Source organism: Brachyhypopomus gauderio, chromosome 2 (assembly GCF_052324685.1).
Source record: "Brachyhypopomus gauderio isolate BG-103 chromosome 2, BGAUD_0.2, whole genome shotgun sequence".
NCBI classification, from domain to species: Eukaryota; Metazoa; Chordata; class Actinopteri; order Gymnotiformes; family Hypopomidae; genus Brachyhypopomus; species Brachyhypopomus gauderio.
This window is the reverse complement of record NC_135212.1, coordinates 16,629,179-16,642,076: the sequence shown is the minus strand read 5'-3', so window position 1 is coordinate 16,642,076 and position 12,898 is coordinate 16,629,179. Positions and strand designations below refer to the sequence as shown.

The following is a 12,898-nucleotide window of genomic DNA, read 5'->3' as shown; positions in this document are numbered from 1 at the left end:
TAAATCCATCAAAGTAGTTGTTAACCAGTTAACTACCGGTAGTTATAAGCAGTAAAACTACTTGTCTGGCCATGGTCCCAGAGCACCTCACCTTCGCCAGTCTGTGCTTCTCGTTTTTTCTGAAGTAGACGATGGGAATGCCAAGTTCTGAGGCTGCAATCCACTGCAGGGCTGCCCTCAGCTCTTCATCAACACACTCCTTCTCCAGGTCAAAGTTCACCACAAGGATTTCTCTCTGGTAGCTGCTGCCAGCGGTGGACAAGCCCGATGTGACCTCTGAGGGAAGGAGAGGGAGAGGAATTAAAAGGACAGTGAGATAAGGTGAGAGACTGAGAAATAACAAACTGTATTCTTCTCTCCATCACATTTGCTCTCCTCACACATTTTAGCCTACTCTTCACAACAAGTTTAACCTTGTGCCCTACATGCTTCCTACTGAAGGGGGATGTGTGTGTGTGTGTGTGTGTGTGTGTGTGTGTGTGTGTGTGTGTGTGTGTGTGTGTGTGTGTATTGTGTATTGTGTGTATGGGTGAGCACTGTTCAGTAGCAGACTGGTATGCTGTCACATTGTCACACAGACATCAGCTGAAGTTAAACTCAAGTCAACTCAAATTATATGATTTGCTATGTATACAGTATTGCTCATATTGGGCAGATGAGCTGGTGCTTTCTTCCCCTCTCTTATACTGTGTTCTGTTTTACACTCACTAAGAAGAGAAGACAGTTTGGTTCTGCTGTCAGACATTCTTCTTTACCCTGTCTGTCTCTTGTGTTTTTAAACTCATGTGCTTAGTTAATCTCACCTGCACTGCACGACATGCTTTCCCCTCACCCTCCGTCTCACTTTCCCTCAGACCCTGAGTAACTCATCTCACATACTTCTCCCTCTATCTCCTCTTTCTTTCAAAATATTTCTAAATACTCTTCACTGAAAAATCTTCATTTCTTCCTCTCTGCCTTAGCAGGGGGTTAGCCAGTACTGCTTCCCTGCTCTCTGTGTGAGACACAGTCTCTTTTGTTTTCTTGCATCAGGATGAGTCATTTCTGATGTGTGAGTTTGTGTGGGCAAATTCAAAGAGCTCTCTCTCACTCTCATTCTCGCTCTCTCTGTCACTCTCATTCTCTCTCTCACACTCTTTTATGGTCTTTTTTATGTGCTCTCTCTCAATCTGCTTGCCAAAGGCTGAAAGCCCTTAGCGTGTTGAAGGGGGTGGGGAGATGTGAGCTCTCTGCTGCTACACTCTGCTAGACTGCATGGTAATTTGAGAGAGAAAATACAAATGCCCAAGGGATCAAGAAGGCAGGCCAGGGCTTATTTTCAGTCAAATAAAGACAGGGTGATATAGTGGGCTTATAATGGACATCACAAGCTGTACTGAGAATGGAAATGCTAAATGGCTCTTAAACTCTACTTAATCAGCAGTGTCAGAATGAGTGAGTGCGTGAGAGATAGAATGTATATAAAAGGGACTATAAAGAGGATATCACTCACCATCTGCGTATTCCTGATTATGTACTGTCTTGCTTTCTCTCTCTTCACTGCATGTATGCACACACACACACACACACACACACACACACACACACACACAACACAATCAGCATTTTCAGAACTCTGAACAACTGTGTTCCATTTATTTCACTATGGCATACACTTTTATCCCAGTGGACCTCAGAGTACCTAATGAAAGTGCTGTTTGAGATGAAAGAGATGTTTGAGATATATATATATATCAGTAGCGAACCGTGACCTTTAAACCTGGGCCCGCTACCCCCCCCCCTCCCCCCCGAAATTTTTTTTTTTCCTTTCTTAATAAACTAAATAAAGAAAAACTGAGACGACAGTACAGCTTTAAAAACGCAATAATAACACATACGCAATAATAACACAGCTCCGTGGTTCTCGGAAGCGGAATATGTAAACAACGCGCACGAGGACGTCAAAGGGATGAATCGAAACTAGCTAGCGATGGTGCTAACGACAGCTAGCGTCGCCACAGCGGGCGGAAATTATCATACAGTTAAGCCCGCCCACTAAGAGAGAAGATATGATTGGTCAATTTTGCTGTCATTTGAAACTGGTATTGCGCTGAATTATAACTGCCAGGCCCTCTGTAAACGAACAGCGGGCATCACAGTCCTGATAGGGGGAGACACAGGCTCACAGGCTTCCACTCAACCCCTCACCTTCCAACACAGATTGAATAGACACGGGTGAATATTTTATTTGCTTATATTTTTGTAATTGTTTAGATGTCGAATGTCAAACTGTAAGTAGATAAAATAAAATTGGATAATTATATATATAATGCTTTAAGAATATTTTAGGCCCTCTGAGAGGGCGTAGAGGGCCCTGACGGTTCCCCACTGATATATATATATATATATATATACATAGATACATGCATACATGCACACACACATATGTGTGTGTACTCTGAGGTCCACTGGGATAAAGGTATATACAGTATATATGTGTGTGTGTGTGTGTGTGTGTGTGTGTGTGTGTGTGTATATATATATATAAGAACACAGACATTGGACAGAGGAAGATTGGAAAAAAGTGTTATGGACAGATGAATCAAAGTTTGAGGTGTTTGGATCACACAGACGAACATTTGTGAGACGCAGAACAACTGAAAAGATGCTGGAAGAGTGCCTGACACCATCTGTCAAAACAAACACATTACATCTGGAGGTAATGTGATGGTCTGGGGTTGCTTTGGTGCTGGTAAAGTGGGAGATTTGAACAAGGTAAAAGGGATTTTGAATAAGGAAGGCTATCACTCCATTTTGCAACACCATGCCATACCTTGTGGACAGCGCTTGACTGGAGCCAATTTCATCCTGCAACAGGACAATGACCCAAAGCACACCTCCAAATTATGCACAAACTATTTAGAGAAGAAGCAAGCAGCTGGTGTTTTATCGGTAATGGAGTGGCCAGCGCAGTCACCAGATCTCAACCCCATTGAGCTGTTCTGGAAGCAGCTTGACCGTATGGTACGAAAAAAGTGCCCATTAACCCAATCAAACTTGTGGGAGCGGCTTCATGGGGTGAAATTTCTCCAGATTACCTCAGCAAATTAACAGCTAGAATGCCAAAGGTCTGCAATGCTGTAATTGCTGCTAAGAGAGCATTCTTTGATGAAAGCAAAGTTTAAAGTAGAAAATTATTTCAAAAAAAAAAAAAAACATCTACCTTGTCAATGTCTGGACTATATTTCTATTCATTTTGCAACTAATTTGATAAATAAAAGTATGAAATTTCAGGGAAAACACAAAATTGTCTAGGTGACCCCAAACTTTTGAACAGTAGTGTATATATAGTTTGTGTGTGTGTGTGTGTGTGTGTGTGTGTGTGTGTGTGTGTGTGTGTGTGTGTGTGTGTGTGTGTGTTTATATATACAGTGAGGAAATAAGTATTTCAACACAACTTTGAACCATGATTTTACAAGTTCTCCCACTTAGAAATCATGGAGGGGTCAGAAATTGTCATCTTAGGTGCATGTCCACTGTAAGAGACATAATCTCAGAAAAAAATTCCAGAAATCACAACGTATGATTGTTCATTTTTTTTTGCTGATTGGCAGGAGTTCAAATACTTATTTGCAGCTGTAACACACCAATAATTTATTTAAAAATCATACATTGTGATTTCTGGATTTCAAATTTTTGTAGATTATGTCTCTCATAGTGGACAAGCACCTAAAATGAAAAGTTTAGACCCCTCCATGATATATATGTAACTAGGATCATGAATGTTAGTAAACAAACATCAGTGTCAGTAAAATAAAGCTTCATACATCTGCCTTCATTTTACTTTGTCCAAGTAGCGTTGTCATCTCCATCTAACATACTGTACTTTATCTGAGCAGTATCTCACAGGTTCTCATCTCAGAGCAGAAGTGTGGGAAAAGGGCAATTGAACAGCATGATGAGCTCAGAGGAAGTTAACATTGCAATTAACCCCAGAGCTGCAGGAATGTTGCTGGCTGGATGGGATGAGCTTAGCATGTGCTCCCAGCTACCTGTTTAGCACTGTGGAAGCAGTTCCTTCTGGAAAGCCCTCCAGGTCTGCCACACCAAGACTTGATCCACTGCTGTTCCCATTCCTGTAATACACACATGCACATATGCAATTACACTTCCTGAGTCTGGCTCTGGCAGTCTGGGTAAACATCCACACTGCAGCAGCACTATTTTGGGATCTATGCCAGAACGATGGGAGGGCATTAACAAACTGAGAGCAGGAGAGGAGACTCAGGCAGTGTTGGCCAAGCTGCCTGGCAATGGAGGCACATCTTCTCCAAACCCATTACACACTAGCAGGCAAGCCATTCCCTTTGGCAGCTAAAGGTAAGAAATTGGATGGAATGAAAGTAAGGAGGTACATGGAGGTACATGGAGTTAAGCATTTGAGATAAATGAAGGCATGATACAGGCTAGGAGTTGGCACACATGATACAGGACTTGAGACGTTAAGCATGGCAAGCTTTTTGCCTGGCAGTGGTGGGCAGCTGGGGTGGGGCATCTCACTAACCCAGGACCAAGAAAATAAATAGCCTAAAGTGGTGTATTACTTTCTTCTAGGTAATGTAACCTCATTTGATGTATTGTTCTGTGCTTGTGTGCTGACAGTGCAACAAAAGTGTGTCTGTCTTGCAATAATTTATATCTGGATTGCATCACTGTGTTTAAGCAAGCTCCTTTCATATGTAATTTGTAGTTTCTCTACCTTTGTATGTTCAGCTAAAATTTCAGGCAATATTAAGATTAAGGTACCAATTTCACCAATTTGTGATTTCATACTCAGACCGGAAGTTGTCCTCTGCCTTTAACCTATCCGTTGTTACGTCCCTTGTCTAGGTAAAGGCTAGGGTTGCCACCCAGGTCTGACAAAAAACAAGGACACTCTTGTTCATACGCTTGTTCATTCGCGTTTATATGCGAACGTAAATTGTTGACGGGGGGGGGGGTGTCAAACAAATGGAGTAGCTTCAGAAAGACTGACCCCTCGCTTAGCTGAATAAAGCTACTGGTGGTCTCTTCTTGGAGGTCTTCATCAGGGGCAACCTGAGCCCAACTGCCTGAGCTGCTCTCCTCACTGCTAGTGCTGAAAGAGCGGTGCTCTCCTTCCATGGCTGAAGAGGGCACTGTGGGCACTGCGGCGGTCCTGTCACTGCTGAGGGGGAAAGAGTACATGGCATAACTGCAGTGTCATTTGCCATCTGCTACTAGCACTTGGTTATGTGTTAATGTGTACTATCTATACAGCACTATAATATATCAGTACATGTCAGAAAATATATCAAGCATTTGACACCTGGAAAGACTGAAATACATTCAGTGGCCACTTTATTAGTTACACCTGTTCAACTGCATATTATGTCAATGGCAATGGTCAAGAGTCGATCCGCACCTCGAGCCCTTCGCGCTTCAAGTACGGCTCGGCTTGACCCGCCATCCCTCAAGATTCATGGAAGACACGCGACAAGATGCTTCTATGTCCTGGCTCCCAGATGGTGGAACGAACTTCCACTGGCTATCCGAACAGCGAACTCTCTCACGGTTTTCAAATGCAGACTGAAGACCCATCTCTTTGTAAAGCACTTATAAGCACGAATCTACTGAAGCATTGGTATAAATCATAATTGCACTTTATCTCTGGGAACACTTGCTAATGTAGTCTTGTAGGTATTTCAGTCTTGCTAGGTATTGCTCTGTGTCTAATCTTATATTTGTTGTCTTCTTTCTAGGTATCAGCACTGGCAACTGTTTATGGCAGTGCTTGAGCTTGAGTAGTTTGGACTTAAACCTGTTTATACTAGACAGAGATGCATATTCTGACTAAACACTTAGCACTTTTGTAAGTCGCTCTGGATAAGAGCGTCTGCTAAATGCCGTAAATGTAATGTCAAATATCTAATTAGCCAACCACATGACAACAACACAATACATTTAGACGTGGTCAAGGCAACCTGAAGTTCATCTAAGAATCAGATGGGGAAGAAAGATGATTTAAGTGACTTTGAATGTGACATGATTGTTCATGCTTAACAGATCTAAACAACAGAAAATATCCCGTGAGCAATGTTTTTCATGGTGGAAATGCCTTGCTGATGCCAGAGATCAGAAGAGAATGGCCAAACCTTTGAGCTGTTAGAAAGGCAACAACCACTTGTTCAGAAAAGCATTTCTGAACCCACAACACATCAAACCTGAGAGAGATGGGCTACAGAGGCTACAGTTCGCAAAGGCTCACCAACACTGGACAACAGGAGTCCAGAAACATGCTGCCTGGTATGATGCACATTTACCGTATTTTCTGGACTATAGAGCGCACCTCAATATAAGCCGCACCTACAAAGTAAAAAAAAATGGAAAATGTTGTATAAGCCGCACCGGGCTAAAAGCAGCATATATCTACTGAACTAATCAGTTTCTGAATGGTGCCTGTAGCATTTCACGTGCGACAGATTTGGCTTTCAGCCGGTGTTGTGCTGAATTTCGACTCCCCTCGTTTATCTGCGCATAAAGACATTACAGATTATATTGTCGATTTACATTGCTATGCATAAATAAGAGCTAGACTTTAATTATCCATCACAGCAAACGGCATTATCTATGTCCAAAGCCACACTGGCTCAAGGGTGTTAATTATTTTAAATAAAATACACACCAAGTTCACCTCTGACCACTTGATTTCGCAGTATTACAGCAGCATTATGTCTAAATATCTAGTTAGGACAAAACTAGAGTGCTCAATGAACTAAGTTATAGTCACTGTAACTCCCTAATATCAACTGTAGCGTCTTTATTCGTGTGCAAATGAGGGGAGTTGGCATTTGGCACAACACATGTTGGTTTGAAAAAAATTATCCGTCGTGCCTGCTGCTTGCATGTGCTAAATGAAAATGAGCACTTTCTTTTTTGATTTACAACTTTGACCTACCACCTGATTCACTTTTTGCTCCGCCCCCTGACGGGTGAAGAAAAATCTACAGAAAAGCTGCACCTCAATATAAGCTGCATGGTTCAAAGCGTGGGAAAAAAGTAGGGGCTTATAGTCCGGAAAATATGGTATATGGTACAATCAGAATTTTGCTTAAACAACACGAAAGCCCCTTAATTACTTAATACATAATTGATCATTATTTTTATTCCACAGTCTTCCTGAGCATCACTACAATCCATTTATGACCACATTGTATCCATGTTCTGATGGCTTCCAGCAGGATAACATGCCATGTAACAAAGCTCAAATAATCTCAATGACCATGAGTTCACTACTCATTTGGCCTCCACAGTCACCAGATCTCAATCTAATCTAGGACGTGCAGCCGAAAAATTGACATGGTGCCATCGTGCCATCATGGACCAAAATCTCTGAGGAATGTTTACAGCAATTCTGAAGGCAAAAGAGGATCCAACCTGATACCAGCAAGTGGTAATTAATAAAGATGACAGTGAGTGCACAACCACCATTTAAACATGAACTATGGAGATTATTATGGAAAGTTTGTTTTGTTGTGCAATGTAACTATTTTTAAAGTACTAAATGGAACAATAATTTTGTATTAAAGGAACTGGTCAACAATTTAATATAAATTATAAAAATATCTCTTTCACTCCACCTCTCTTGTTCTCTGGCAGATCAAAGTCACTCAGCTCTGCTATGATGTTTCCATTGCATTTGGCATACTGCTTGTTCAAAGCTGCTCCCCAAGCTTGTCTGCTGCTCTTGTAATATTCTGAGCAAAAGTTTAAATCTCAAGAGGTGTGTATAAATGTGTGTGCATGTGTTTTCTTTCACTGTACCTGGTCTGGCTTAACATCACTCTCCTCGCACTCCTTTGAGGTTGTTGGACCTGAGGGTATGATTTCCTTCTGCCTTCTCTCTCCGATTCTTCAGCCCCCTCATCCCTTTGATCTGGCTCTATGTGGATCAGAGGAACCTCCCTTTTGCCCTTCCATGCTGGACACCCATGCACGGACCCTGGGGGGACTTCACTACCCTCCTGCAGTTCCATAGCCAACCAACTATGACTGTTTCCTGGGCGAGACTGCTTGAAACCTCGCCTCCTTTCTCCAACTGTAGAATGCTGCTGGTGTGTCCCCACTCCTCCATCATGCTGACCTCCCAGTAGCGACTTCCCACTCTCAACAATTTCAGTGGCTAGTCGATTAGCGAAGAGCTGGACATGGGGCTGGGTGTCAGTGGAATCTAACTCCATGCTGTCCTCTGAGGGCTCTGTTATGATCTTATTTTTAAGCATCAGAGACTCAATAGAGCTGGCCCATGTCTCATGGATGAGCATGTCTGTGATATGGTCTGTGTGGCCACGCTTGTATAAGCAAGAATCAGACTTGCAGAGGCCTGTGGATGACACACAGTTCGAAGGGTAGATGTTAAGTGAGTCACTATGGACATTCCTGGCAAATCCATCAAATGAGTTGGCTTTGATAGGTGAGTTTACAGTCAGTCTAGAATCAGATGATCTTCTATCTGGAACAGAAGACTGGCGGATGCAGAAGGGGGTTCTAGGGGCCGGAGGCAAAAGACTGTTGCTCCATTCTTTGGTCTTAATGATACTGTAGTCTTTGTTCTCTTTGTCCATGTCTCTAAGCATAAAGTGGTAAAATTCCTCTGTAATGCTCTCTGTGCTGGATTGCTTGGAGAGGCACGATGATGTCTGGACATTGAGGTGACCATTTTTTCTGGTGGCTGCCTGCTGAACAGCTGCTGCTAGGATATTGCTGGCATTCTTTCCAGCATAGTAGTCCAGCAGCAGGTCAAAGCCTCGTCCCTCTGTCTCCATCTGGTTCACCATGAACCGTGAGAACTCATCTGTGATGCTGTCACAGCTGGACTGTTTAGAGATGGAGCTGCCTCGACTCAGGTTGTGGCCCAGCCTGTTGCCTGGCCCCAAGGTATTGGCCACACCTGAAGGATCTGTGTCCTCCTCTGGAATGCTCTCATAGCTGGCAGCTTTGCCACGGCTGCTCCACCTCTCACACTGCAGCCGGTTGCGGGGTGGCTGACCAGATTTGGAAGTGTCCACCACATTCAGTTCAGGACAGTTCATGATCCTGGCTGTGACCTCTGAGGCAAAGAGAGAGAATGGGTCAGAAATCGCTAGCTCATCTAGGTTGACTGTTTCGTCCACCACGCGATTGACAAGCCGCTCCATGAGCTCAGGCTGCTCCTCTGTTTTGCGCTTGATCTCACTCAGGCGAGGGGGCCGGTGCTTTTTGGCCACTCCATTACCATTCTGATTTTCTTTTCTGCGGAGAACTGCAGCAGTGCGGCAGGGCAGCAGGAGGCCCTCTGGTACATCTGATCCCCCCTTTAGGGCAGAAAACCAGGGTTGCTTGCCACTAGAATTTTCCAGACATATTGCTGCCAGCTCTGTCGCCATGGAGACCACTGTTGTTGCCAAGTCTTCAGCGAAGCATGTGACTGGTGTCTTGCACTCGAAATGATCTGACTTAGGTACAGCAAGGGCTCCTGGGCCGAAAGAGGAGACCTGATGCCTGCCTTGACCCTCACGCCCAGTTCTCCCTCTAGCATTGTGCAGGGGTGAGTTTTCTGCCAAGTTCCACGTCCTCTCACACTTACTCAATGGCCCCTGCAAATCAGCCACTTCCCTGTCAGTAGGGATGTTTGTTCTGCTATGAGTGGTCTTGCATGACTCTTTCCCACTAAATTCACCCTCTCTCTCTTCCTGCATCTCCCTAGTTTCATTCTCTTGTTTCTCCATGTGAGAGGAGAATTTCTCTGGACCACTCTGCTTATCACTGGGGTTATCAGTGTAGTTTGAGACAATGGAATGCTGTAATTGGCTTAATGCTTCTCTGTCGAGCTTGCATCCACTCTCATATACTGTGGAGCTAACTTCGCCATCTGGCCTATCAGACCCTGGATAACATTTTGAAATGTCAGTGATTTTCCTTGATGTTACATAAAGGACATCAAAAAGCAAGCTACTCACACTTTCCATGAGTAAACCTTGAATGTTGGAGGCATCTTTCCCTTCAAGCTCTTTCCTCTTTACAACCTTCTCCATGGTGTGTTTCACCACACTTTCCCCCACTTCCTGTGTAAAATCGTCCACCTCCAGATACTCCTGGTACAACCTCCTTGGACATGTGATCCCACCTACAATCTTGTTGTAAGTGGTTTCTATAAAATTTGCTATGCTGGTGTAACTCTGCTTGTGAATTAGTACTGCAGAAGCCTCTCTGAGTAGAACTTCTGCCACGTTAGCTCTGAATGCATCAACGCTGGTGCCTTCCGTCACACTACAATGCAGTGGAACAGCTGTGGATGCCTGGGCAACTGAGAGCAACCCCAAAGATGTAGAGAACATTTCGCCCGTGTCTTCGGCATTAGCAGAATCTACAATTGCTATTGCTCCTGCCATCTGAGACATGCCACACACAGCAGAAGAGAGTGAGTAGTCTGCTTGTTCAGTTTCACTGCCCTCTCCTTCATTCTCACCATCCTCATCGTCGTCATCTCCTGATTCTACTGTAAGTCTTTCAATGATCTGCGGGGTGACGATTGTGCCAATGACGCTAGCAGCACATGCTAATGCTAACTCCACAGGTTTAGATGTGTGTCTGATGGGAGAGCTGTGGTGAGTGTGTCGAGATACTCCAGGCTTGACGCTGTGACTATGGACCCTGCGTTCATGCGTTCTGTGACCATGTTCTCCGTGGTGCTTGGATGCCCTGTGCATGTGTGTCCACTCCCCTGCCTCATCACAGTTATCAGGACTCTGGACAATTACAATTTTGGGAAGTTCGAAAGAGTGGGTTCTCACCCTTGGGGATTCATCCATGGACTGGCTCATGATAGCTGCCTTCGGCGGAGAGCCAGAGATACTCACCGCTGCCTCAGGAGTGAAGGATCTTTCGTCCTGATACAGGCGACTAAAGGCATCCTGCAGAACAGACTCAGTGAGGTTGGTGGCATAATGTCCAGTTGACTCGTTGGTGGACTGGCTATTGTGTTTAGGAGTTGCAGTGTTGCTGCTCCTGGTAGGAGCAGAGGAGACCCTAGATAGCTTGTGGGACTTGGTGGAGGCGCAAAGGGTCTCTGAGTCTTCGCTGTCTTCATTCTCCACCATTGTGTGCCTCTGAATATGCTGAACTGCTTCTGCTGAAACACTAGTGTCTGCATCTAGGAGAAAGATGGTTTGGGTTGAGATTAATTTTCAAATGGTTGAACCTATGGCTTACATCAGAAATACTATGTAGCAGCATTCAGCGCATAAAATGCCGAATAATAAAGCTTGTTTAAATCAAGCAAGTCCAAACTGAACTGTACGTGTGTGTGTGTGTGTATGTTTGTGAGAGAGAGCGAGTACATGTGTGTAAACAGAAAAAGAAAATATTACTGAAAAGAAAGGTGACAGAGATAGGACGTGAAATGCAGCAATACATTCCATGTTAATACAGACTCATAGTGTCTCCCTTCTGCATCTACTAGGGGAGGTCATCATCAGAGAGAGCCATGCATAAGTTATCAATAACCTACAGTCTCTGTCTCGCCTGCTCCCTCAATGCAAATTTTTATCTGGGCCAATCTGAATGTAAATATTGCATTGGCTTTGAGGAGAGCATAACCTTCACACAGTGTTAGTTCTAATTCCATATGAGATATTAATTATAGATTAGCCTTGCCTTGTGGTAGCAGAACTGAGTGTGTGTCATTGCTTTAATATGAGACTTGAGGCCAGTATCATCACATGGACTGATCACTGTTCTGTGAAAGTGTGTGGACTCTTAAGAAAAACAAGCATTCAAACTAATGGGAACTTCTTTTTTTTTTACCAATTTTTCTACCCATATTAACAATTGTAGTCAGCTGGTTTCTAGGTTTTACACTCAAGTCACAAAATTATATAGAAACATTAAAGCTGTAGGCTACTACGTTAGGTAAAGTTGAAAAAATCGCATTAATGAGTCAAGAGGTTAACCCATCTGTGCAACCACACACACAAACTAGTGATTACTAGGGGGCTGTGGATCACACGTGCCCAGAGCGGTGGGCAGCCCGGCGCCCGGCACCCGGGGAGCAGTTGGGTTTAGGTGCCTTGCTCAAGGGCACCTCAGTCATGGCCTCAGGCCTGGGAATCAAACCCACGACCCTCCGGTCACAAGACCAGTTCCCTACCACCAGGCCATGACTGCCCCTTTATATATCACCTTTCATACACACATTCAAAGTGCTTTACACAAATATAAATTAATTAATTAATTATAAAGATAAAAGATAAAATGATAAAATGATTAAAATAAAATAATTAAAGAAGATAATAAAAAGCAATAAAACTGGAAACAGAGAAAATAAATAAGAATAAGTAAACAATAAATAAAATTGACTACGTTTACGGTACCTACACTAACCAAAAGCCAGTTCAAATAAATACGTTTTGACCTTGGATTTAAAAACATCTAACGTTGGAGCTCTTCTAGTATCTTCTGACAGCTGGTTCCATTTAGAAACAGCATAATAGCTAAATACTGCCTCTCCTTGCATAGTTCTTACCTTTGACGGGACTAACTGATTAGTTCCTAGTGACCTAAGATTTCTGCCTGGCTCATAGCTCTGCAGCATGTCAGATAGATACACTGGTCCAACACCATTAAGTGATTTATAGACCAGTAATAAGACCTTGAAGTGTATGAACTTAAGAATGGGAGTAATGTGATCACTTCTTTTGCTCTTAGTGAGAACTCTAGCAGCTGCATTTTGAATCAGCTGTAGCTGTTTGATTGTCTTTTTTGGGAGTCCTATTAGGAGGCCATTACAGTAATTAACCCTGCTAGAAGTCTTATTTCAATTTCAACAAAATACTTCCTGTCTTGCAGATAAGAACTGAACCAT

General features: G+C 43.4%; 1 protein-coding gene across 7 annotated transcripts in view; it reads right to left on the bottom strand.

The window, feature by feature from the left end:
• sphkap (SPHK1 interactor, AKAP domain containing) overlaps window positions 1–12,898 on the bottom strand; it is a 66,190-nt gene that overhangs the window by 2,712 nt on the left and 50,580 nt on the right. For 6 of the 7 annotated variants that reach the window (XM_076988804.1, XM_076988807.1, XM_076988810.1 and 3 more), the window contains 5 exons: window positions 7,822–11,188; window positions 5,015–5,185; window positions 4,032–4,115; window positions 1,493–1,539; window positions 92–276 (listed from right to left, as the gene is read on the bottom strand). In XM_076988804.1, the coding sequence (XP_076844919.1) occupies window positions 92–276; window positions 1,493–1,539; window positions 4,032–4,115; window positions 5,015–5,185; window positions 7,822–11,188 (3,854 nt within the window). Of the gene's footprint in view, window positions 1–91; window positions 277–1,492; window positions 1,540–4,031; window positions 4,116–5,014; window positions 5,186–5,428; window positions 6,364–7,821; window positions 11,189–12,898 lie in introns of those variants that run through there. The other variant, XM_076988811.1, reaches the window with a different exon arrangement.